Source organism: Pomacea canaliculata, linkage group LG9 (genome assembly GCF_003073045.1).
Source record: "Pomacea canaliculata isolate SZHN2017 linkage group LG9, ASM307304v1, whole genome shotgun sequence".
NCBI lineage: Eukaryota > Metazoa > Mollusca > Gastropoda > Architaenioglossa > Ampullariidae > Pomacea > Pomacea canaliculata.
The window spans coordinates 8,830,010-8,857,278 of NC_037598.1; the positions used below are offsets into that span (position 1 = coordinate 8,830,010).

The window sequence follows — 27,269 nt, forward strand, 5'->3', positions numbered from 1 at the left end:
ATCACATGAAACTGAAGATCGTCACGTGATAAATGTGCATATGTATGATATATATGATCCACTACAGCATGAGGGTCGCGCTCCGAGTGCTGATTTATTGCTCAACAAACAGCATCAGCAGTTGAAGCCGAACAAACGATGTGTGACAATAGCCACGGACACTCTAGTTCATCATGTGAACCAGAGATTCATAGAATCTCAGCAGTTCATCGCGTAAATCGACATGAGGGAATCAAGTCACCCTGCCCTAATCCTGTAAACTTTGACACGTCACGCTAGAGAGCAGGCTGGACGGGTAGAGGCTCAGTGCATTCGCACAACTACTTCTATAGTCACTTAGATATTTCCAGAAACTACAGTAAAACCAAATCAGATTCAGAGAATCATGAATGGAGGTAGGGTCAATGATTGGCAGAATACCAAGTCAAGCAGCGAATCAACGGGAAGTTTATCATTGCATCTGTTGACATTTTCTCTTCAGCTAATGACTCTCTCCCATAGAATATGATCAGACAAACGATTAGCGGTACAGATGCGGACACTAATCAGCGGAAGGATACCCCCGGGGCCCGTGGTTTAAATAGTGACAAATTGACTTGGGGCAAAGCAACCTCGAGGTCTGGACACTGAAGAGTAGCGTCTGCGCTAATCAGGGGTTTTGAGTGCGGGGTACACCCGGGGTGGGGTGGCTGCTTCGTGGCCAGACAGCTGAAGTACAAATGGAAAACCCTCGCCTCACTATTTTAGACCCGAATTTCCCAGGTTATTGTGGGTGCTGATTCGTGATGATTTGACAAACAAGTCTGTAGCCAGTGAGAAGCAGAATAATTAGTATTGCCGAATGAAGTTGCCTCGGACGTGAGGCTGGAATGTAGTCACCTTGAGAAGAAAACACAAATGAAAAACTGCTTTGAAAAGAAGAGATGGTCATCGGCGGTCATTATCTGACTTGGTGTCATAATTATCAAAATAAGGAGGATATACGACATCTTAGCTTAACTCTGTTGTTACAAATCAAAAAGGATGTATATTTGGTATAATGTGTGATATAAACTGTATTGCTATGGTCGTTATAACTACAATATGAAGCTTTCTCATCATGGCAAGTTTCATAGCAGCGCTGTCTACAGGTGAGCAATGCTCCGCACATTGACAAATAATAAACAAACAAGAAGAAATGGATGGTTAAACACACTGTGTTGCAATTCATAGAGAAAGTGGATACTTTTTCTTCCACCTGACCATCCACGAAGTAAATACATAGTGATCTTACATGCATGATTTTACATTTTTATAGCTTCCTCTTTCGCTTGATTCTTTTCTAAATTGGACTACAGCTTTCTTTTCTCTTGTTTGGAGTTTCACTTAACAACTCAGTCAACTATTATCCCGGAGTTATCTTTCTCAATCATACCAAACCGCTGACTGCTTTCACTCTGAATCACTTGTTCTTTGCATGCACACACCTAGAAGTCAGAAGATAGTATTCTACATCTACTAAAGAAATAACTTGAAAATTAAAGATGACAGATAAAAGAATATACATCACTTCAAATATTCGTTCATGCAAGAAAGAGTCTTGCTGAGGGGACGCATGAAAAAAAGTTGAAGCACAAATACAATACAATAAATACAAAAATTACAGAAAATAAATTTTATTTCGAGAATAAATGGCTAAGAAAATGAACCAATCAAAACACATCAAACAATTCTGTACTGGCGGTTTTCAAAAATCTCCAAATCGGAGGTTGCTCAAGAAGCAAGCAGAACATGTCATATCATGTCAGGTAACAACTAAACCAGATTATTCTGCTTATATAGATTGGTGACACTATATATATATATATCGGCAGTGAGAACTGGTACATTCTAGTTTGTTGTTGTGAATCACAAGTTGACAAAGATAACTATTTTAACGAGAAAATAAAAGGCACGCGCTAAGGAACTACTCAGTAAATAAACAACCTATTCACTCTTTACTCAAACAAGATTAGTGTATAATACTATAACATTGCAATATTTCACTCCATGTATGTATACATATACACAGTCAGCATAGAGCCTGACAAGGCCTCGTAGTGTTTCCATGGATACAAAACTTTCATGCAAACAAATGTCTGTTACAAGGGAAAAGACTACCGGTTCGTTTGTGATTGATGTGGGAGAAGACTTTTGTGGATGTCCAGAAGCTAAACAAAATGACCAGAGGCACGTTACTACACCTACAGAGGCTTATTTCCCCCTTGGGCTTGACAGTAATGTGTTGTACGAGACTCAAAAGCAAGTAAACACATTTGCGGATATATTTGTATATTTTCTCTCATTGAACACAAAAGTCCCTGCAACCCTCCTCCAAATAATAACAATGTTCTGATTGTAGTCTTGTCTACAAAAATACTGAGAAACGAACTCAACAGAGAACACCCTGAATTGGCTTTAAACCAAATGTTCTGTTTATTTACTATAAGGCAAGATGGCGGCGAACAATGGCTGCCAAATAAACCTAAGCACCACACCCACACACACCCTCCTGTCTCCTCCACCCGGTATTGTCACACTGGGCTGTCAGAGAGTCCCCAAGCCGGGTGGCTGTGTCGTCTGAGGTTGTCCCTCCTGGGCGAGGCAGTTGCGGTCTGCTGGTGCTGTCTGGCGATGGCCGCCTGCTGCAGCTCCCGCAGCTTCCTCTGCTTCTCCTCCTCGCGGCGATGCTGGAGGTACTTGTCGTACTTGTGCTCGTAGAAGCTGTAGGTGTTGAGCACGATCAGCACGATGTTCTTGAGGACGAAGACGGAGATGCCCACGCTCAGCCCGTGCCAGAGGATCATGCGGATGATGAGGTTGGGAAGGTTGATGGCCACCGTCACCAGAACCTGAAACAGCAAGGTCAAAGTTTATACAATGATGGAACAAGGAAGGGGCTAAGTTGAAAAAAATAGAAAAAAATGATGATGATGATGATGATGATGATGATGATGATGATGATGATGATGATGATGATGATGATGATGATGATGATGATGATGATGTAAAATATTTTAAAATAAATCTTTAAAAAATACTTGTACGTAACGCATTCACGTCCTTATGCCAGGTAAATACATAAAAGGTTTTTCTCTAATTTTGCATTTCAGAGCTATTTAAAATTTTAAAGCCTCAACTGTTCCCTCTCATGCATTCACTTTTTTCTAGAAGATTTTGTGGCGCTGCTATGTCTGTGTGAGTTAGTAGTCAACTTCTTTGTCATTGTCGGCAGTTAAACTGGCTATTTTTAACACCTGTTAACATAGAAACATGTATAGAAGCTTGCAGATCAAAGGTCAACCTTGTGGGCCGACACGAGGGCGCTGGACAGACGCCGCTGGCCGAAGCCCGTGATGCTGAGCGTGACGAAAGGGATTGTGGGGAGCAGAAGGTTGATGCAGGCGACGATGAGGATGGTCACTCTCAAGCCAGGGAACAGCGTCGCTGTCGCCTGTTTGTCGAACAAGACATCAACAGCTTCGACCTGGGACAGAAAGAGAACTAGTCATTTAGGTTTTGTAAAGCAACACTTGTAAGTGGCCTCTATCATGAGATCTTGTAATTTCAAAGGAGCACCTTCGCCTCCCAACTCATCTCTACTTTACCTGTGATAAACATTTTTTTTTTAACTTTCCACTTTGTGTTCTATCGACACTTCATTACTATCTGCAGCGATATACTTAACAAAATTATTTGTTTGAATATGTGTGACGCAGTGAAACGTTACTTGCACAAAGATAAATACATGTAACAACAGCTGCTAAGGACATAAAAGTTTGTCAGGAACTTGATAATTACCAAGAAATGATAATTAATGCCATATCGTAATGGGTGCGATGTATGCAGTCGCTTGAAAAGAAGAAATACGAAGAAACCTTATTTTCCTAATCAACTTCACCTGATATATGAGCGCGCGCACACACACACATATAAGGACATATTTTCCTCTTTCAGCAATGAAAGCTTGACTTTTTAACCGTCCATGATTGATCTCTTTCTGTTTTGTTTTGTTTTTTTTCTTTTTTTTTTTTTTTGAGGGAAGTTTGTTTTGTTCTGTTTGGTTTGTTTTTTGTCGGCTATGGTCTCCAGAGAACCACGACAAGCGCACGCTCATCGACCTGGGAGAAGTCAGACTTTGTCTACAGATAACCATGACATCACAGAGGACTAGGTTGACCTCGATGGCAAACAAAGGTGAGCAGGGTGACACTTTTAACGGACGGTGCATTAAGTTAAACTCATTTGGGACACCAGTGAGGACATCTAAACACCGTTTGTAATTAGACACTTTGCTGAATTATTAAGCCTTTCAAGCGCTGACAGTTGCATTGTTGTAGACAATTTATTGGCAATGGACTGGCCGAGATATTTGGACTTAATGTCCTTCTTCAATGGACAATTCTGGATCGACAAAGGGAAAAGTTTTTACGAGTTTAACCCTTAGCCCCAACACTGTCCGTGCCCACATCAACTCACAATGTCAATTAAATCAAAGAACACAGTTCCAGTCAGCTCCACAATGTACTGGCGTTGGGGGGACTCGGAGGGAGCTTCAAAGTGAGATGTCAGCAGCAGAATGAAGATGGCGGACGAGAGGGCAATGGTCGTCTTGAATGTACTGGGCCCGAAAAAGCTGCCCTCGTCCAGGCTGTCGCAGAAAGTGTTGAAGCCAATGAGCGAGCGAATCACAACCCCGACCTGTAGACAGAAAATCATGTAAGGAGGATAATTAACATCACTACGTGTAAAGAAATTTATTTTGGGGTATATCAAGATGTAGCTATTGAACCAAACTGTTAGTTCATGGGCGCGTGCGAGTGTGTTCATATGTGTGTGTGTGTGTGTGTGTGTGTGTGTGTGTGTGTGTGTGTGTGTGTGTGTGTGTGTGTGTGTGTGTGTTCGTGTGTGTGAATGAGAGAGAGAGAGAAGGAATGAGGGATAAATATTTCGCAGCGTCAGATATATCCATACGAAAAGATTTCAGTCGTTGCAATAACCCTCAGTCAAAAGAAAAGTTAAATAGTTTATGAAAGTTTCTGATGAACTAAATGGCTAGTTGGAGTCAAGACTGAAATATAATTTGTTATACACGATTTACATTACCAAATAAACCTGATCTGCAATGTTTACCATTCAGGTTTATTATAAAAATAAAATAAGTTTAAAAAAAATTTAAACACTCTTTAGTTTGAACTGTAAAAAGGGTTACGTAATTTTTTTTTAATTAGGTATCGTGATTTCTTTTAATGCATATAACTGAAATTATAAAAGTGTGAGGGGCAGTCTTGGACATATTTTAGATTGAACTGTTTCTCTTTTTTAATTTTGTTATCGACTTTTTTCCCGTTTTTTTTTTTTTTTTAAATGCAGTCAACCAAGGGAAGGAAATGTTTCACGCGAAAAAGCGGAAATATGTCTACACAGTTAGATTTAATATGGAAATGTTACTTTTTTAAAGTAAAAATGTATTGTTTTACTGCTTTAGGACTTCTGGAAATGATTTAATATTGTATTGTACCATAAATAAGTCACTGGGGAAAATTTCATTTCTCTAGGACGATGGTAAGTGGGTTCAATATCGATTACAATATTTTAACTAGATAGACAGAGTTAATGTGTAAACAGAAAAATACTTGAATAATAGGAAGAGTATATCTGAATGTATAAATGCACGTATACGTGAAGGCATTGATATCTGTGTGTTGTTAGAGGGAGAGCATCTAGAATCTGTTATCTCTAATGCAGACTGGAAACACAGAGTGTTGAGGGTTCACATCTTGTTTCCCGCAAACTATATTTGCTTTGAAACATCAGCAAGCACAAACCACCACATCAGTGGTTCTTAACCGGGGTTCGATCGAACCCTAGGGGTTCGGTGAGTCGGTCTCAGGGGTTCGGCGGAGCCTCCGCCACGGAGGTCAAGACACATCCGCAAGTTCGCGATGACACTAAAGAAGGGTTCGGTTAATGTGCATATGAAGCTTGTGGGTTCGGTACCTCAAACACTATATAGATAAAATTTCAAGATTAAGTCAAGTCAGGTGAGAGACGATCCAATGACACCATTTCCGCCTCCTCACCAAGGGATGGCACTCGTAGAACTAAAACACAGGTAACTGTTGGTAAGTCTAGTAAATTCAAAACTTTTCACACGATATAAGTACATAAGACTTCGATGCTCTTTTGACCTTAAGTGACCGTTGTCCTTTTAAAAAATTATTTTATTTTGCTGGAGGGGGTCACAAAGCATTATGTAGCATTATGGCTCATCATCAAACGGTTAGTTGTCAATGCAAACTGTGTTGAGCAGATGACTGAACACGTTTTATCAAACTAATTAAAGAAAATACATTAAACACATTCTCCCTGAGATTGCGTGCGGGACATCATTTCAATTTTGTTAATGGTCTGCTTCCTTTTATAGATGTTTCTACACGAGGGTTGTGCTGTTCTTTAAAGTACAGTAGGGTGTGTATGAGAGGGTGGTCTACTTATACAAATAACTACTTCAGTCTTCGTGTTATACACTTCTGTTACACTTTATATCTTGCTTGATAAATTATATTTCTAGAATGTGTTTCGTATAAATAAAAAGTTGTTATCAATTTCTTTCTTTATTTGTTTGTTAACATTCTGTTACTGTGGTGACTGACCTGTAACAGCAAAGAACTGTTTGTGTCAATATTCTGTTACAGCCTCACCTTGGCTGAAGTCACTGTCTGGTTGGGACTTACCTCTAGAATCAGCCAGGCCAGCCATCCGATTGTCCTGCGTGAAGACTTCCCTTTCCTCTGTTCTTCCTTGAATCTGGAGGAGAGAACAAAGGCTGCGATGCACATGGCCAGGTTGATGGCATCATACAAGAACCAGCACAGCCACAGCGGCCCCAGCTGCAGGTACATGAAGACGTTAAACATGGCGCCCTGCAGGATGACCAGACACAGACATAGAATAAGTTTCGGTAATCCTCGCGTGCGTTCGCAGAGTTGAACGCAGAAATCCCCCGCACGTGTCATTGTGGATGAAGTGGCGACAGGTCAGAGCAACCTCTCAGGAACGGTATTGATGGCTGAAATGTTCTTTTCTTTTTCTGGAATGATCAGATGGTGAAGTCATGATTCGGTCTTCTTCAATGGAGAGATTAGTGTATCAAATATCAACATTTTGTTTAGGTCAACAGTCACTGCACATCATTCCACAATCAGTCCTCTGGTGGACATCTGATGCTAACGATTATCGGATGTTGCGTTGTTAGTTCTTCCTCTTCTCCAGATCACAACAATTCAATAACCTACCTCTAGACAGGACCTCTACTATTTCTCCCTCCAGGCTGCTGAAAGATAATCTGGAGATCGCTGTTCTTGGTCATCCTTCGCTGACCCAGTAAAACTCGATCTGGAAAGCAAGTCAATATTGCTTTAGCAGGATTTGAAGGTTTTTTTCAAAACAAACATAAATCCCCGTCTGCACGCCCACTCATCGATAGATGTTTCGCCGTCGATGCAGCCCCACACACTGCAGCAGATCGAAGCACGAAGCTAAGACTGTTTTCCTCCCGCGCCAACCACGACACCTGCACACCGGGCGAGAGGGAAAGCCGCCACGAATGTTCACCAACATTTATTTTTTCTCCTCATGAGTGACATTCGAAATGTGTCGCCAGACATCAACAGCGGAGGTGGGAGCAGAGGGTGTGAGCGCAGTTCGGACAAAAGGCGAGTTTTTACCTTTCGCGTTTCTTGGGTGGTTGAGGAGAGGCGAGGTGGGGCGGTGCGCAGTGGGGCGGTGCGCAATTGTGCAACGCGATCACCATTGCGCGCGCAGACGACGCGACACCTTCACGGACCGTTGGAGGGAGCTGGTTATTTTTAAACGATCGATTGAACGAAGCAGACAAAGTGGATGAATCAATGCAAAATCTTTCTTTCACTTTTTTTTTTTTTTTTTTTTTTTTTTTTTTGTAGCGTGGGATGACGGATCAAGTCTGTCTCTTGAACTGTTGTCGAGGGAATTGGATGAACTGACAAAATACGTCACAGGGGCGAGGCTGAGCAAAGCTAGTATATGGTTATTTAATATGGTCAAGTCGTTCCATACTTTTGTGCTGCTCAGCCATTTCTTACTCATCCACCACCTCCTTAAAAAAATACCTGAATTATGGTCAGAGTATTTTTTCAGGAGGGTCACATGATCAAACCAGACAAACGTGTAGTCATACAGTTGTCAGAGAAGACCTTCATCGTCGTCATCATCATCATCATCATCATCATCATCATCATCATCGATTGATTGGAGCTACTAAACTTTTGCCATCCAGTTTTTCTTCTGTCTACCTCGGCTGCGACATCATTTCACGAGGCCTTGGAAAATAATTTTAGACAGAGAGTGTCCCGGAGGAGATGGCCGGACGCACATTGCAGGATGGGAACTATAAGATACTGTTTTATGCCAGACTGTCAAACACAGAGATTTAACCTTCAGTTCACAATATTTATCTCCAGGTGTACACGAATTTTTACTTCTAGGGTCTACACCGAGTGGGCATACAAAGAACTGTGTGGACACTTGATGGGCTGTTCATTTTGTGTAGGATTTGCTAAAATGTCGCTCAACACAGCCCTCAGTGGCGGACCTTGTCCATCCACTATTCACCTATCCCCCAGTTTGACGAATAACAATGTGAGCTTTAATGGCATGGTACCCTTGTCAAAGCCAGGTTGGCTGGACATTACAAACAAGGACAAAATACAGAATACAAAGTCCAAATACAGAAATCATGTGACTCTTTCTGTGAAGTTAATGGAATGTCAATGTTGTTCTGCCTGATGAAATCCTGTTCATAGACCAAGATGATAATAAGTCAGAGTTCAGACCTGCAGGTTGTAAAATCATTTCACGAAAACAGATCGATCCATAATCAGGAAAATAGAAAAATTGTCATGAGCTTGTGATCAACAAGGAGGAAGAAATTACACTAAAAAGTTACATCATTTGACTGTTTGACGCTGATATAGGATGTATCACACAACGACTATTTTTTTTAATTTACAGATTGTCGAGACATTTGTTTACTGACTGTCGAGTGCACTTTTCCAGAGGTAACTCTGTTTACGAAGTTTAAAAACGCAGTTTTCATTATCTAGATGGATGGCCCTTGACAACTGACTGTAAACATCTCTCTCTACTTTTCTCTCTTCTTTCAAAAAAACTGTCAAAGATGTCAAGCCAGCAACCGATGTCCTACAGTATATGCATAATGGTTGTTATAGAAAGGTGATCTCACTTCTTCATTACTTTTCCCTTCTTCGCTCTTCCAAGATACCCATGATTATTACCAAGTGCATCACAGCATTCACCATTCACAACAGTGAGCAGTTCATAGCATTGAGAATTACAATTAAACTGTAAACAACCTTAGTAAAAGCAGTTGCCAGGTGCAGCAATAATAGAATGCCCTGCACTCAGATCCCTGAAGGGTTCAGACAAGGTAACAGTAGACGACCCCTTCAGTCAGAAATTGGTGAGCTGCACTTCATCAGCAGGCCAGCCTGCGCCCCTCCCTGAACAAAGGAGGAGCTGTGTGCAAAAAGCTGATCCTGTTGACGTCAGGCGAGACATCCGGTCCTTTGTGGCTGCTCTCCCAAGCCCCAGTCATACGGGTACTCTTTGACTCTAGACGGGACAAATAATCCTGCATGGCATCTGCACTCTCTTTTTCAGAGTAGACAAGAAAGGGCTTAAAAATCCCCTTAAAAAGAATCGTGGGAACATTGGCGAGAACTTGTAACAACAAGAATAACAAATCTGCTTATAATTCTAATAATTATACAATGTGCTTGTGCTGGATCATAGCAACAATTACAGGAAACAGAAACTTGGTGGTTTAAAAACGCACATTTTAATAAATTTTCGTTTCCAAACCAATATGTATGGTGATTAATTGGTTGGTTGATGTTTTTATCGAATTTATTATTTCTTAATTGGCCTAAAGAGGGCAAAAAAATAAGACAATTGTTTCATCATCCAAAGTATTGTCTAAATTAGACAGCGGCGGGTTACTTGATATTGAAAGATCAAATTTAAAAGAATAGGCTTTTCTTATATAGTTTCTGCTTATTACATCCACATACATTCTAGTTGAGAGAAGATTTAGGAGCTGTGATATACATTATAATACAAAGTAAATGAATACCAGACCTGATAAGAAACATCACAGTTTCCCGAAACTTCCTAAGAGAGAGAGACGGGGAGATCCTATTCACACGACTATTCATATTAAAGTTTTAAAAAAAAATCCTCTTCGAATCCCTCCTGGGGGCAAGGGGGGATGGGTGTTGAGTGTTGAAGATCATTTCAGTCTCCCGGGTGGAAACTGCACGAACTTGACACTGGGGCTGAAAGCAGGTTTGCATTATCCCCCTGAAGGTGCTCCGGCTGCCGCCCTATAAACAGTGAAAAGGTGTGGAGTCACGCGGAGCGAATGCTGGGACGGTGAACCACGTGACTCAAAACGGTGAGTGGTGGTGAAAGGAGGGCCAGGGGCCCAGTCTCACGGTTTCAAACATTCCCACCATGCACACGAGCTGGCAAACAGCGCACATGGGTGGTCGCACTGCGCGGGGTCATCACGCCGCTGGGGTCAGGACAGATGAATGTGTAGATGGGTACCTCCAGGGTATTAACCTGGGAATTAACCTCCGCAACTAATTATAAAACAAAACTGCCGCGAGGTAAATAAAAAGGGCATCATACTCGTGACCGGGCTCATGTGCTTGAGCAATCTCAAGTGTACAGGTTGGTAAACACACAGACATATTCAAGCGCGCAGCTATGCACAGTAATTCACGCATGCAAACACACGAACAGACACACGCACGCACGCACGCAAACACAGACAGCTTACAAATTATGTAAAATGTAAATGTTATTTTCCCGTCCCTTGTTATGTATAAACGACGAAAAAAAAAATGTATTAGCGCGGACAAATATAATGATACAGAGTTATTTGGTGCATACAGCTTTTATTGAAGTTGTATTGGGAGAGTTTCAAACAAAAAAACAGATTAAATATCGCAGTCGAAACGGGGATAACTGGTAATTTTGTTTGTGGGTGAAAATAGATGTTTGTCGTCTAACAATTGACAGATTAGCAACATTTGGTGATCAGTTTGGGGTTTGTTTTTTAAATAGTTCTTGCTTTAGTTGGCAGGCTTTCTGCTGAACCGTTAATAGAATAACGCATGCGCAATGACAGCCTTTATCGGGATCTCCCACCATACCGGTCAGTTAGGTAATAATTTAATATAATATTTGATATTATCACCTACTCAAAGACACATGACTCTGCAGTTAATTTGTCAGTCGGATGAAGCTACCTGTAGTTTACTGCCCAAGTACACCTTTAAGGACTTTTGTTTTCAGGAGTAAGTTGCAAATGGCCATGAATGTTAGTCCAAAGGAATATTTCTGGAGTTTTTTATTTTTGTTTTTCCTTTGAGACAGAAATCACAAAAAATTTGAGAGAGTTGATAATCTAATTTATTAGGCAGTGTAGTCTTAAATAATACACCAGGTTTTTTTCTAGTTATTAATATCGAAAAGGGATATTTACAAACTAATACCAGTGGCAGCGTTTGATCGGAGTAAACTCTGGGAGCCAAATACCAAACAGTTACCTGTGCCCGGAGGTACCATGGGGGATTAAAGGCCACACATCTTATTCCGAATTATCCACAGGACGTCGAGTCCAGACTGCAGAATTTTTTAAACCCGTTTAGCACGATGAGCAGCGATCGTTTCTTTGCCGGGGAAGCACGGAGAAGGAAATTTTTATTACTTTTATTTCAACCTTTCTCCTTTCCAAAAATTATAGGTTTCTTGGTCTAATGTTTTCCTGACAGCAGTAATAATAAAAACAAACATCAGCCTCTTCACAGTCTTCAATTATTAGCCATTGTGTTTGTACAAACTTATATCAGCGCTGAAAAGCTAACCCTGAGCATTCGATTTTTACCCTGTGAACATAAGTTAGTCTGACTTGATGGCTGCGGCCCCACGTGTATAGTGGGTATGTCGGCAGGCGGCACATTACCTCTTGTCCTCAAGTGAGGAGAGAGAGAGAGAGGGAGAGCAGTCTACCGATGTTTGCTGGGTTACCTTCAGTGTTTTATTTTTACCCCGTCGTCTGCGGGTTGTGGGAAAATGTACTTGGGTTACTAGGACAAGAAAATCGCTGCTTTGACTTGTCGGGTGTTAAGACTTTGTTCACAATATATCTTGTCTGGCTCCATTTCTTCTTGCTCTTTCTTGCTTTTCGCTTATTTTTCCTTGTCTGTCTGTCTGTCTGTCTGTCTGTCTGTCTGTCTGTCTGTCTGTCTGTCTGTCTGTCTGTCTGTCTGTCGGTCGGTCTGTCTGTCTGTCTGTCTGTCTGTCTGTCTGTCGGTCTGTCGGTCGGTCTGTCGGTATGTCTGTTCTCAATATTCTGTGAAGTTTTTCCCTTGTTGTATTACTTCTAAATCTTAACACAAAATGTTACGAACATGATCTAACATTAGTTCTAAAATTTTAACTCAGAACATCTTTCTCTACAAAATTAAGAAGGAATTATTGAAATGAGTACCTGTTGATCTGTACATGAGGAATATCCACACCTATTTTATAGAACCTAGGAGTACTAAACCCTTCTAGATTGAACTTGCATGTAGAATAAATGTAAGAGGCGATGTGAGGCGCAGTGGCTGAAGGTTTGTCACCATCGTTAGAATCGGATATCCTTTATCGTGGGTTCGGATCTTGACTCCGATACTTTTACTTGAACTGTGATACATGTTTACAGGGCGGACCACCGTTGTTTACCCAGGATATGTCTGTGGGTCTAGGGGGAAGGTAGGGGTGTGGGGGGAGGGTAAGGGTGTTTGTGTGAGGAGGGAAGATGTTTTGTGAATTGGCTCCTTGCTGAGGGTATTTACTTTTTCTAGTATGTATTTGTAAAGATTATCAATCATTAAATGTTTCTTTTTTTATCTAGAAAATGTTGTAGCACATATTATGACATATATCTTAAAGCATTCTCTTCTCCTTTTTCTAAGACTTCTGTGTTTCTCTGCAAATTATTGACTGCTTAACACAAATGTTTGTAAGAGGTAAACTTTCTTTGTCACAATATGGATGTATGTTCTAACATAAATTTTGTCGAACACAAGCTTTTGAAATGTATTAGACATTTGGAGAATAAGCTGCAGAGCCCAGGATAGACTGCATTCACATTTAATTTAATGATGGAATAAAGTGAGATAACCATTCTGTACTGTACACGTCCACTTACATCATTATTACTGCTACCCCTTACTGAACAATTAGATGTACCCTGTTAACACACAGTAATTTCTTCTGGTCATCGTGTCTGTAATGAGGACGAGTCTTATTTTTCCACAATGGCGACGACCTCACAGATAAAGTTGTGTGCAAATTTTCAACGGCAATGAAACGATAAAAAGACATGTGAAAAAAATATAGTTTAATGTCTTAAATTTGACTAAGCAACACCAAAGTGATTTTAGAGCTTCACAAACTTTATTTCTAAAGAAAAATGAAGTAACTCACTGTCCTTGTGTGTGTGTTTGCGTGTTTGCGCGCGTGTATTTCTTATTTATGTAGAGGTTATGCCAATATGTTCATGTTTGTATGCAAGTATTGATGTGCATATTTATGAAATTCATCATTTGTGAGTCAACAGGTTACAATAAGTTTTTGGTTATTTATAAATGCAACAAGGAGTTGAAATCATGAATAGTTCAGCGACCAGTTCAACAACTGTCCGGACTCCCTCCTGGCTCCCTGGATTCACCCTCCTTAGAGAAATGCAGTGAAGACTTACACTAGACATGTGTTTCCAGTGAACTTATGTACACAAATATTTAACAAAATGCGGATGTTTAGCGTTAGCGGTCAGTGATAAAGAATTAACAGTTGCGACTCCAAATAAAGTTAGCATAGGACGATTAGCAAAATGTCTGTTTAACATAAGCGTGAAGCATTGAGGAGTTAGCAAAAGTACATGATAGATGAGCAGCTTCTGTCTGTTTAATAATATTGAAGTGAAGTAAAGCATATCACAACTTAATCATAAAAACATAAAATAATGTTTACCAACATGTTTCTGGTTTCATTATGTAATTACCTACCACGAAAGCAACACAGCAGATGAATGGTGTAACATCATATTTCTGATCCACGCAAATACTAAGGCATTGTCAGAATATTCCAGCTAAATGTTTAGAAAAGCAACAGTCCACATATTTTAAAAGATGTACATAAATTAAATGATTGTCTTAAACGCCTTGTTTTTAAATTATGTTTCTTGATTGAAGAGTTTCTCACATAGTCATGACAACTGTTAGGATATTTTTCCTCTTCCTCAAGAGATGACTTTTGTCTTTTGTTCATTAACTTTATCTCCCCACACCTCCTGCCCAAAGCACACATGGCTCTAAGGAAAGATAACAAGTCTCTGATTACTGTGATGTCTGGGCATCACACCTGCAGTAATATAAAAAAGGAAGGAGAGGACATGGTCATGGTAAAATATACTTGTACACAATGTAAGCTACTTTTAGAGGCAGTGCAGAGTGATCTCGGAAATTTTCTTGCTAAACCATGCTTACGTGCGTACCAACAGATGACAATCATGTTAGACAAGTATCTAGGTGTCCACTTTCATGCCGAGCAAGTATTTCAGTCACCATGATCCATGTCAAACAAGAAAGCCATCTAAGTCCAGCAAGTTTTCAATGACCAGTCAACGACCAGTGACAAATTATTATTTCAGCAGACACAGTCAAACAACTGTTTCACCGGTTATTTTCCATGACCAATGAGTATTTCAGTGGTCATTATCTGAATTTTAAGCAATCATTCTCGACAAAACACATCTTTGGTGATGAGGAACCAGGTCATAATATTATTCTCAACATTGTGCGCTAACGAAGCGTACTACTTACAATATATTAAACGGATGTTCGTTGTAACTTGCTATTTCTGTTTTTGGCAACAAACTTGAAGAGGCTGGACACGGTACAAGCGACTAAACCTAGCCAATGGTGTAGAATGAAGAGGATAAAATAATCCCTGCTCAGGTGTGCCGGTTCTGTCACTCACCTCTTCCCGTCGCGAATTTTTTCTTGTATTTCTTTCCCCCTTTCCCTTTAATTCCCAATTTTATGCCACCGATTCCCGTCGTTTTCCGTGATACGGGGTTGTCTTTTCTTCCGCTTCCACCCTGCAATGATGCTTGTCACTCTCCGCCGCAGCTTTCTTCTCATCGTGACCTTCGCTCGCGTGACCCGCCTCCATTGGCTTGTCCTCCGGGGTCATGGTCGCTCGTCCGTGGTGGGCCGTCATCTCCAGCTGCTGCTTCTCCCACGATTTCTCCCGCTCTTCATGTTTGTGCTGGTGATACTTGTCGTGCTTGTGCTCGTAGAAGCTGTAGGTGGTCAGAACGATGACCACGATGTTCTTGAGGACGAAGACCGAGATGCCCACGCTGAAGCCGTGCCAGAGGATCAAGCGGATGACGAGGTTGGGCAGGTTGATGGCCACGGAAACCAAGGCCTGCAAACCCAGATGGTAGTGGTAGTGGTGGTGGTAGTGCATGTAAAAAAATAAGTGAAGTCCAGGAGAAAAAAAGGAAAGAAAAATTCAAATTGCTAAATGATGCAAGGTGTTACACCTTTTAACAGGCGGCCAAGTGTGAAAATCTCCTACCAACCTTGTGTGCCGACACGAGGAGACTTGACAGGCGTCTCTGACCGAATCCCGTGATGCTCAGGGTAACAAACGGGATTGTGGGTAACAAGAGGTTGATGCTGGCGACCACAAGGATGGCAACCTCCATGGTAGGATTCAGGGATTCAACGGCTTCCTTGACGAACAACACGTCCACAGCCTCCACCTGCAAGTCGGTCAAAGTTCAATGATTTTACATGTGAATGGAGTCATATCAAATAATGTTTTTTTTATTTCAGGTGTGAGTACAGCCATTAAAACATCCTTTATTTCATGTGAGAATAAACTTTAATGGATGTACAGCTGTGTTTTAAGTCCCTCGATTTGTTTTAAGGTCAAAAACTTAGCATTTATGTCTGGATGTGAACGGAGAACTCTCGTTCCCATAATCTTAGAACAGAAAGTTTATCGCCCGGGGCAGTTTTATGTAAACAAGTTAAGTGCACGAAGATTCTGGAGATTTTTTTTTTCATCTACTCTCTCTGTTCATTGAGTGTCAACAGGTACTCACCTGCTCACCCAACCGCTCAGCCATCCACCCAGATACTCACCACGTCGATGAGGTCAAAGAGCACTGTGCCAGTCAGCTCCACAACGTACAGCCGCTGGGGGGAGCCATAGGGCGCCTCGTAGTGTGACGTCAGCAGTAGGAGGAAGATGGCGGACGAGAGGGCGATGGTGGTCTTGAAGGTGCTGGGCCCGAAAAAAGTGTTCTCCTCCATCAACTTGCAAAAATTCAGGAAGCCGATCAGCATCCGCACCATCACGCCAATCTGGAATGAGGAGAGGCAGGGAATGTGAAAGGTGAAAGGACGTAGTGGTGAAAATGAAACTGAAAGAAGGGAAAAGATGATGAAAGTGAAATTTCAAAGACATTGTCTAGGATAAACTGTCATTTTATGCAGAGTCAGTGAGTGAGTTCTGCTCACCACCTGCCAGGTACAAACTACAAAATGTCCAAACCAGTGCACGCCTACGGTCGTGGGCCAAACCTGACATTCAGAACACAAAGCTGACTTTCTCCCACAGGAAGCTCTGACACTCTGAGATCAATGTCGTCTGAGCATTCCTGGAGCTGATGTCATCTGTCAAAATTATCGTTCGCTTCATGTCGACTATTGATGGTACTGCAGTTCTCTGCATTCGCCAAGCATCTAACCCACCTTTACCGCCGCCGGGGGTGGCAAGGAGGATGGGGCTATCAATACAGAATAAAATTACCCACGAATGTCATTTACAACTGCTAATTATAGCAGCTGAATGATTTATGTTATATAACATGGCTGGCAGCGTAGGTAGACACTTCCCTTTAGCTTTTGCACCTGTTAGCATGAGTTTTTAAAATCCAGACTCCTACCACTTTCGTACTGTATGACTGGACTCCAACCCGACTTTAAAGCTTGTTTTAAACTGATCCCTACAGCACAAACCGGGAAGTTTTTCCACGGATTTGTTTGCTTGGCAGTTGGATTTTATTTTTCCCCAAAGAGTATAAGGCAGGGGTGGGCAATTAATTTTTCCAAGGGGCCGGATGAGAAAGTGGAATGGTTCAAGAGGGCCGGACTAATATAGTTAACTCAGTTTTATCCAATACTGTATATATAGTATATTTACTGGTGGGCGGCCAGCGGGCGGGCCGGTCAGAGACAGGAGGCGGGCCGGATCCGGCCCGCGGGCCGGCGTTTGCCCAGGTCTGGTATAAAGGGTTCTTGAGAGCACATCCACCGACTTTTCTATGCTTGTGTGCTTGCGTATGTGCACGGTTTTTTTTTTTTTTCTTGTACGAGGACTATACAAATTTATTCAGCATCTTGTAGAGTATATACATATATACACTGTATATATGATGTAAAATCTTTGCCAAACCTGTTCAAAAGCTTGTCCATATTGCTTCGGTTTAAAAAAGCCTTCACACAAACTTAGCGGCATTATCTTTTTGCTGTCGATGGATTCAAAATGCTACGAGATCGTTATTCCTCTAGGCAAGAGGTCAGAGGTTAGATAATACTAGCGTTTCATTTAGCAGCTGAGAGTCCCGTGAGAGTAGTATTCACTGCAATATGTTGTGCCGCTGTATTATTATCATCATCATCGTCGTCATCATCATTATCATCATTATTGATAGGTCTCATTTTAAAGTAACAGGGTATCTGGGTTCTTTTAGTGTCGGCGTAACTTCTAATCCATCTGTTCCTAGAATGAACTGATTAGACAAATTAGACAAACTGATTAGATTAAACTGATTCGATAACAAACACAATCCTGTACATGAAGTGCGGTTAGTTTCAGGGTTGTGATCCCCAAAGCCTATGAACCTAACGATTTGAAGTTTGCTTTAAATTCATGAGAACATAATGGTATTTCCCAATTTACAGCCACGACCAATTCCAGTGCCAGCATCATTTCAAAGAGAATTTCTCAACCGTTCTATTGCTGTACTTGAAATTACACGCACGTGTGATCAAAGGAAAGGTGAGAATTTTATTATTTTGTTCTGTGAAACGTCGATATGGACATCACTTAAAACTCTCCTGTAAACGTGAAAAAATATTTAATAAAATATTTTACTTCCTTCAAGTCTTACTTATAAAAGAAGAGTTTCACTATAAAAATGTTTACAAACTGTAAAACTTTTCTAAAATGTTGCTATATTGATGCATCGACATTAAATATCAGTTTAAAAGTTTAACTGTTTTCTCGTGTAACGATCATTGGTTTCATTCATTTTAATTACTTTACATACATCTTTAACTGTTTGATAGGGCACCTTTAATGGATTGATTGTGAAAATGCAAGCATGGTGAGATGCAGTTGATGAAGGCATGCATACTTCATGCTAACAAGCATCTGAGAACGAGGCTGTCAATTAACACGGAGCGCAGAAGCTGTCAATGGACGGACAACTGCATTGCACCTCGTGATCCTCTGAAACCAGTCAACCGTTCCGCTTGAATGAATCACTGAGCATCAATTAAAGCAAACACTTCACAGCAGAATCAAAAGAGGAAATGGTTGTTGAATGTTCTCGCTCGCGACATCAATGATTTTTCCCTCCAGCTCCTCACAGACGAGGTTTCAATAAAAGATTTGCTTGAAACTTGTTTTGTCCTGATAGTTTGCTTCTCTCGACATACAGAAGAAAAATACTGCAAACACTGGGATTTTTTAAGGGTTGCTGAGAGTATGAGTTTGTCCTTTTATGGAAAAATTGCGTGCTGTACTTATTTCCTTCGACAAAACACTTACCATAACTTATTGAATATGGATATGTTATAGAAGATGGGAGCGGTGGTGAAAAGCAACAAAATAAAAGTAAAATACAAAGAGAGAACAAATAGGCTAAAATAAATAGACACAACTTAATCCCAGTTAGTTTATCATCGGTATGGTATGGCTGACAATATACAAACTAACAGTTGGAATTTGAAACAGAACGCCGTCTACATGTTTAGTGTCTTTAGGAGCGCTTTCCAATTTTCTCCATTGGTGAACAAAATAAATAGTTTTGCGTAATTTTTTTTCTTTCTTTCACAGCCTGACCGAAATACTTTGTTTTCTATTGTGGACTTACCTCTAGAACTAGCCAGGCTAGCCACCCGATAGTCCTGCGGCTGAAATGTCCTTTTCGCTGCTCGTCCACAGACCGGGAGGAGAGGACAAAGGCCACAGTCAGTAACCCCACGTTCAGACCATCGTAGAGAAACCAGCACAACCAGATAGGACCCATCCACATGTACATGTACAGGTTGAACATGGTGCCCTGCAGGATCACCAGGAACAAACACAGAACCAGCTTTGGTAATCCTCGCGTGCGCTCGCACAGCTGAACACATATATCACCTGCCTTCGTCATTGCCCTCCGAAACCAAGGACCACAGGAAAAAACAAATGTTTATACTGCCGAATAAACGATAAAAATTAAAATGTCAGGTGACCACTCGCGCTCGAAAGAAAACACAAAATATTATCAAAAATCTTCCCAAAGAATTAGTTTTCAAAACCTCCGGTCTTTCTGTCACCAGCAGGAAGGACAAGTCTTGATCAGCAAAGTCCTCAGTTTTTTCGCTTCGCTCAGTCCCTCAGTCCGACTGGTGGGATTTTTTTTCAGTTTATCTCCTCCATCGACGATCAAATATACATTCCTCGGTGAAAAGACAGAAAAGGCTGTTGAACGCCCAGCTTTCAAGATGGCATGCGGCGCGCAAGGAATGGATCAATCTTGGAGCTGAGGTCTACAGTTGATGTTTACTTTTCACGACCAGCGGTTCTTGCCGCTCATGTCACGTATCGACAGTCCTTAAACCAGTTGCTGGAGGGGAACTTTCCCCTCCTTCCCTTCCAAAAGAAGAACAAGCAGCAATTGCAACATAAACAAATTATTGATCACTCGTCGTCATCAGAAGGCCTGCCAGAGGTCGATACAGCCAGCAGTGGAACAAGTGATGTCACTGCTGCGAGGGTCACGGCAGTCCGTCGCTCGCCACGTCACCGCTGGGGACACATGTCACGCTCCACAGGCACGTGATGTCAGCAACAAAGTCCCGGGTGCAGTGTCGCTGCTGTTACCTGTCCCCGCCAGCTCCGCAGCACATCTATCAAGGTGTCACGTGACCAAAGGTTCTCCCAGAGAGCGAGCGTGGCGCCCCCGGGTACAGACTGCACGTAATTATATTGACTAGAAGGAGCAGGGCAAAGATAGCAGCTGCGAGTTCCAAGACTGTTTCGCACACAAGACGTCTCTTCCCTCAACCTACCCACCCTCCCAAACACTTACACCCGTAATAGCAAGGTGCGGAGATTATACCTTACACCGCCTTCACCACACCGAGTACCTGGCTGGGAAAAACGTTATACCCGGGAAGTCAATGCAAAGTCGTTTGATGTAGGATTTAGAAACCTGTTAAACACAAGCAAGTCGAAGATGCAAAACATGCAAATAAAGAAACTGCTTGGCTGTTAGGCTATAAATAGCCAGGATGCAGTCACATTAACGAAACATCAACAGGCATCTCAACCTAACACAGACCCAGCACAGTCCCTACACAAGCCTGTGTAATAGTGTTAACCCGGACCTGCAGCGGTCGTATCTCACATTGACCCAGCAAAGTTTCGTCTAACGCAGGTCTTCGGAGGCTGAACTTTGGTTCCAGATGAAAGAAAGAACGAGATTTGAACAAGTCTTCAGATGTATGGCTACTTTTCGCCAGATTGTAGAAGAACAGTAAACTAAAGTCACGCTTTTCAAAATTAACAGTTCACAATCCCCATCCTCCCCACTCACACATCCCCGCTAGGTGTGACAAGACAACCGGAGACAGTGTACAGGGGAGGTCGGCGGGTCACGAAAAGTGTCGGCATGGCATGCCACACGCTATCATTTTGCTGCTTTAAATGTTCATGCCTCGTGTTTTTGTTCAAACAAGCTTGTGAAAAAGTTGAGACAGCTATATCTTTTTTAATTAAGCCGACTCTATCCCTCTTTCCACAACTCTTTACTTAGATTTCTAGGGTTACTTCTATTTTGTCTCGTGTAGACAGCTCGCTAGAGAGCTAGGTAGATAACAAGATTGATGCAAGGTAGCTAGTTAGTAACGGATTTATTATTATCATTCAGCTCACATTTCCTACAATTACATTTGATGTAAGATATGCTACCCCAGTTTTCTCCGAAAATAAAAAAATCCAGAGAAAAAAATAGTATTTGTTTATCGTCGCGACATTCCTTGAAAGGTTTTTGTGAAAGTCAGAGTTTGAGCCCATCTCAATGAAGATGAATACCTCTACCAAGGTTTGCTCTGTGACTTGCTTACAGAATGGAGGATGTAGGCTGTGGTACAAGGGTTTCGGGGTCTCTTATTTCCATATTTTCAACTTGTTTCACCTCTTCACTTGCCATAGTATTCAGTGAGCCACGCCCTTTATCCCTGCTAGCAACGGAGAATGTTTCTTCACGTGCTACACAGACGACTGAGATCACAATTTAAAGGCAAATTCTCCAACGAAATGTTATGCAATCCCATAAGCCATGCTTGTCAAAAAACAAGAATCCTTTCTTCCCACATCCTGTCCCCACCCTCAGACACACCTTGTTTGTTTGTCGCCCATCCATGAGGACAGAACAACATTTTCTTGTGGTGTCGACAGTTGCACTTCACTGGGAGGTCACTGGGAGTGAAACAGTAGTGATGTGGCATCGGGAGGACTAGAGTTCATTTATATCAATCACATAAAATAAAAAGATAGCAAAATGAGCAGAATTTAACTTGGGTGAACCCAAAACTTTCATATTTGTTTCTTTGCTCCAGAGGAAATGGCGATCAGTCATCAATTTACGAGACTAGAACGCTCTGATTCCTAAGTTCTTGTTGTTTTGTTTACTTACTTTCTTGCCGTTGTTATTGTTGTTTTGTCCTCTCTTTCTGAGTTATTATTATTATTATTATTAAAGGATCAGATGTCAAAGTCTTCGTGACGGTCTCGGTATTTTTCTTCCTCGTTCCTCTTGTTTGTTTTTGTTTGTTTGCTTTTAGCTGAAACTGCTCTCATCTCACATTTGTTTATTTGTGATGGGTCTTGTTTACTTGATGACCGGAAGAGACAGAATTCCTACCCGCTGTCGTGGTCACCAGATGTTCACCCCACTCCAAAGCTAGATATCCATAGTCGGCAGTTCATGATGTTTAAGTGCCAAAAGTTCATTTGGTCCAGTGCCAGCCATTCATCATCTCTAATGTCAGACTTCATCGCTTTTGATGTCAGGCGTTTATCGTCTACAACGTCAGATATTCATTGAACAACCAGTAATTCAACACTTATTTTAAAGAATAAAGGTATTTTTTTTTCTTTTGACAAAATCCTCAAACTTGCATCAATCTACTTTTCTGCAGAAAAGCAAAATTATTTTCAGAGAGTGAAACATTCGCATGTTCTGTTTTTTCGATCCATTATGGAACTGATGTAGGACAATGTTTTTCTGCTTTGTTTTCTCAAGCACATCAGTGGACACAGACACGGATCGAATGTATTCATTCAGGTGTTTCTCCCTCTTCTATTGATCCCTCCGCCAGTTATTCCATGTACCCTTAATTACACCTCCAACAGCACACAGCCAGCCAACTCGTTCAAATAATTTTCTTTGCCAGGTAGGACAGGTATGGTTCCGTGTAAGGTTACGTGGTGTAGAGGAGAATATTATTGTAGACAATTATTACGAGAACAAACAACCAGATTAGTGCCTGAATCCATACAGTCCAGGGGGACATAGAGAACTGTATATACAGCCCTTTACCTTTTTTTTCTTTTTTTTTTTTTTTTTTTTTTTTTGCTAAAATTTAATCCAAACTTTTGTTGTCATTAATTTTTCTTTTCTCTCTCTCTCTGTCTCCGACTCTCCATCTCTCTGTGTCTCGTGCACGCAAACACAGAGAGACACACACCTATAACAACTATTTCATTAAATATTTAAGCAACCATCTAGTTGCAGGACACTGATGGAGTCCACGAGTCCTGGAAACGATAGAAACTCCTGACCTTGCGCTTCGACCTCCGTGCACCTGGTGGTCTGCTGGGCATGCGCAGAAGTATGTTCCGTGCTGGGAGAAAGAAGGAGAAAAGCAGGGCTGCCAAGGGTGAGATCGGGGACTCGCTGGTGTTTGAAGCCCGAACTGTAGATTTTAAATATTGTTTACCTGCTGCCGACTGCGCTTACGTCACAGAAAATTAAACATGTCAGGTGTGCGACACCTTTCATTAAAGTGAATGAGCGTTCTTCAAGTTACAGCCCTGGGACCGGAGAGGGTGAGTGTACCTGTGGAAATGAGCAGCCACAAGCTTACACACGCATGCATGAATTCACACACACACATACACACAAACACACACACAAACACACGTGCAAGGCTGTTAGAAGTCATCTTGTTCTTCACCTGACCAAGCAAACATAAACGATTTTTTTTTAACTTTCTGTTCGTTAGATAACGGTCGAACTGTAGAGTTTTAGTTAAGCACGAAGGTGAGTAAGTGGGCATCAACTAGTTTACTTTTTTTTTTTTTTTATATTTTTGAACCGAAGCCTCAGCACTCAGCCATACTTTGAAGATGACCTCGCTGACCTGTAAAGAGACAGGTGAATACTTCTCATCAAATAGCGACCTGCCACAAGATTTTATCTCGCGGCACTCGAAACTTCCCTCAGTCTGTTTGTTTGACTTCAATGGTCCAAACTGCCTGCATTCTCCTTTTCTTCGATGCTAGCAGCTGACGAACGAGTGCCTCGCCGGGCAGGTGGGTTCGGAAGTTGAGTCTGTTAAAGTTCGAAAGAACTGTCATAAAGGCGGTCTGCTTTCGAGAACTGTCGATGAAGAGGGAGCGCTCTGAGTGTGGGAAGCTTCTAAGGCACAAGAGAGAAAAACATTTATGTGGGTACAAAAGCAGGCACAATGCAGTTTACTGGTAATAAACTGTTACTCCCTACAGATTTTTTAGACATTCAAATTTCATTTGTTATAAAAAGAGAATTAATGATCTGACACTCGAACAAGACACAAGACTGAAAACTTTATGAAAAAATATCGGAGATATTCCTAAAAAATAAAAGAAAAACATTAGGCCGAAAAATAATTCGAACACTGGGTTTTTTTAAATAGAAACTTTTGGTAAAGCATAAAAAATAAATGACTGCAAAACGGTATGGAGCTGTTGATAGAGGGGGACAGGGTGGAGTTCATGAGGATTTCGTGAGGTTTCTGTAGGAAATGACAATGCACTGCCTCAGTCAGGTGAGAGGAGTGGCTTGCACATTTAACTTCAAATTCTGGGGTTAGAACTCGATTGAGAATTTTCCACAAAATAATATTTTATGATAATAGGCCAGCTGAATATTAGTTGCACGCTTTGTAAGAGCACATCAGTCTTCTTTCCAGAAAGATCATGACAAAACAGGATCCTCTACAGATGACACTGTGAGAGAAAAAATGTTGTGAAAGCCGCTGTGATTTCTGAGGATTCTAAGATTTCTTTCACTTTTTAAAAAATATTTGTAGGCGAAAAAAGCCTGTTGAAAATATCTCTTTTGAGAGGACGTGAGATTGGTACCAACGGGTGGCAAGTGAATCAAGTTCTTCACCAAATGCGATCGGATAACTGCTCCTTCCACCTAAGCACAGAAAAAGGGAGGAAATCCTACAAAAAAGACTTTTTTCGTGTGCCGACTACTTACACCTGGGCCTCGACTGAGCTGAGGTGTTTGTTCAAAGATTCTTTAGTATCTACACGGTTTGTGCTCCTATAACAGACACATGTGCCTAAGAAAATAATTCTGGTATTTTATTAGAGTAATATGCTTTTGGGGAAGGTGAAAGAACAGCGTTTGGATAATGAACTAACGGCCAGGGGTGGGCAATTAATTTTCCCAAGGGGCCGCATGAGACATTGGGATGGTTTAAGGGGGCCGGACTAATATAGTTAACTCAGTTTTACCCAATACTGTATATATAGTATATATACTGGCGGACGGGCCAGCGGGCGGGCCGGTCAGAGACAGGAGGCGGGCCGGATCCGGCCCGCGGGCCGGCGTTTGCCCAGGTCTGAACTAACCCCTAGACCAGCGGTTCTCAACCTTTTACTTGTGACGCCCCCCCTGACGAACACCGGTACGTCCGCGACCCCCCTTAGCCAGCTAGGTCGATGAAAAGGCGAGAGGAGGGAGATTGGAGGCTTAATTGTTGAAAGGGGGATTGTGTTTTGAGTTTTGGATGTGAGAAGTCACTGCATGCCGAGACAGTGTACTTGAATAGGGAGAAGAGATTTGGAGTTTGATCGCCCTCACCACTCGGTTACACAATGTAAGCTAATTTCACTAATACCGGTATAAGAAACTTTTAAAAAATGACCACCTTCGCGACCCCCTTGTAGGCACGTCGCGACCCCCCAGGGGGTCGCGCCCCACAGGTTGAGAACCGCTGCCCTAGACGGATAGGCAAGCAACCCTCCTCTGCTGTAGAGTCAGAAATATTCAACACTTTCCTCCTCCTGCATCCTTTCTTAGTGGTTTTAATTTATTTTTGAAAGTTTTAGCTGACAGGAAATATCTGTTCTGGTCACCTTTTGGGATTCGTATGTTTCAGATGCAAGCCTTTTTCAGGATAACAACGCCAGACCACAGACAATAATTGTTGTTAACCTTGAGTAGAAATAGCAGCATGCCAGTCCATCAGGTCACACACACACAAACACACACACACAAGCACGCACACAAACACACACACACAAACACACACACACACACAAGCACGCACACAAACACACAGAGTCTTGACGATAGTTAAAATAAGTTCTACAATCAATATTTTAATCAATTCTCGTGTCATGTTTTAGATTAATAAATAAAGTTTCGCTTCATTGTTTCCTCCTAAAGCTGCTAGAGATATTTTTATAATAATCTGTCAGTGTTAGTGCTGGAGTGCATTTTCAGATTTTGTAAAACTCATCAAAGCTAGTGTAAAATAGGGGCTTTGGCTTATAAAATAGCTGATTAGTTCTAACATTACTACTCACAGTATGCGATGATAAGAAGGACAACAACAACAACAACAATGCTCGTGACTTGTTTTTCAATCATCCGACCGACCTCTTTGCACTGGTCACCATAAACGCTAGGTAGAGGTCGCTTCCTTCAATGACTTCGTACAAAGCACGGTTCTTGCACTTGCAAGGCACAAGGAACATCTTCTTCACACACACACACAAAATACATAAAAATGGCTTGCTAACATAAAATAAATGAACTGAGCATGCCATGTTTATCGCCACTTAAATCAGGCCTAAGTGGAGACCCTTGTCAACCTGTATCTACCCAATTCGTATCTCAGACGACCACCAAAACTTTGCATCAGCTGCCACCAGTCAAGCGATTAATGAGTGAATATCTAGTGGACAATATTGGGCAGCAATATTTTTCATGTTTTTAGCTGATGTCTTGTGAATGTTGAAGATCGATCTCTTCACGCCTGTTTTTCAAGGGGAAACTATTGCTTACCTTGTCTATCCTCGAGAGCTGGCTAATCAAATACATTCCTTGGTTTACTTGCCATCCTTGTCGTCTAATCACAGACAGTCAAGGGATGTCTACGACACCGGAGCTTCGAACTCTGCACGGGGTGACTCTCCCGTCTTTCGAATGTAATGCTTCAATAAGTGGCTTCATGCGATCACGTGACCACCTGAGCTAACAGCTCTGCATGGTTAGAAATAAATTTTACTCAGTCCATTAGCAACAGCCACTCTTAAAACTTCTGAGGCGTGAAATGTCGCATAATTTCTAACAGGAATTCGATAAAAGGAAAACGGTGAAAAATCATCCATGACAGAGGGACTCGCCTCCTCTCCTGACCTGACTTTGCATGTCACAGTCTCTCGAAAAATTTGCAAAAGGCTTTGACTTTGTTCACGACTAGTAGTCACTACAA

General features: G+C 41.6%; 2 protein-coding genes across 3 annotated transcripts; both read right to left on the minus strand.

Moving 5' to 3' along the window:
• Nucleotides 1-1,666: 1,666 nt before the first annotated feature.
• On the minus strand, nt 1,667-9,459 carry LOC112572902. Of its 2 annotated transcripts, XM_025252885.1 has the most exons (5): nt 9,435-9,459; nt 6,756-7,416; nt 4,498-4,719; nt 3,323-3,505; nt 1,667-2,870 (listed from the first exon to the last, which is right to left on the minus strand). In XM_025252885.1, exons 2-5 carry the CDS (start codon nt 7,035-7,037, stop codon nt 2,553-2,555), a joined length of 1,005 nt encoding a protein of 334 aa, XP_025108670.1. In that variant the 5' UTR covers nt 7,038-7,416; nt 9,435-9,459; the 3' UTR covers nt 1,667-2,552. The 2 variants fall into 2 exon arrangements, with proteins under 2 accessions (XP_025108670.1, XP_025108668.1); XM_025252883.1 differs by lacking the exon at nt 9,435-9,459 and having other exon boundaries at nt 6,756-8,698.
• A 4,132-nt stretch (nt 9,460-13,591) lies between these two features.
• Nucleotides 13,592-20,742, minus strand: LOC112572922. The gene is made up of 4 exons (XM_025252913.1): nt 19,376-20,742; nt 16,356-16,577; nt 15,788-15,970; nt 13,592-15,630 (listed from the first exon to the last, which is right to left on the minus strand). Exons 1-4 carry the CDS (start codon nt 19,655-19,657, stop codon nt 15,238-15,240), a joined length of 1,080 nt encoding a protein of 359 aa, XP_025108698.1. The 5' UTR covers nt 19,658-20,742; the 3' UTR covers nt 13,592-15,237.
• Nucleotides 20,743-27,269: the final 6,527 nt, after the last annotated feature.

Bases quoted from the DNA above. Each gene is read 5' to 3' on its own strand.
- LOC112572922 (XM_025252913.1), bottom strand. From the start codon at position 19,657: ATGACGAAGGCAGGTGATATATGTGTTCAGCTGTGCGAGCGCACGCGA. The intron at 15,971-16,355 runs GTGAGTATCTGG...ACCGACTTGCAG, and splicing joins TCTTTGACCTCATCGACGTG to GTGGAGGCTGTGGACGTGTT. The intron at 15,631-15,787 runs GTTGGTAGGAGA...CTGGGTTTGCAG, and splicing joins TCCTCGTGTCGGCACACAAG to GCCTTGGTTTCCGTGGCCAT.
- LOC112572902 (XM_025252885.1), bottom strand. From the start codon at position 7,037: ATGACACGTGCGGGGGATTTCTGCGTTCAACTCTGCGAACGCACGCGA. The intron at 4,720-6,755 runs GTAAGTCCCAAC...TTCTGTCTACAG, and splicing joins TGGCCTGGCTGATTCTAGAG to GTCGGGGTTGTGATTCGCTC. The intron at 3,506-4,497 runs GTGAGTTGATGT...TTTCTGTCCCAG, and splicing joins TCTTTGATTTAATTGACATT to GTCGAAGCTGTTGATGTCTT.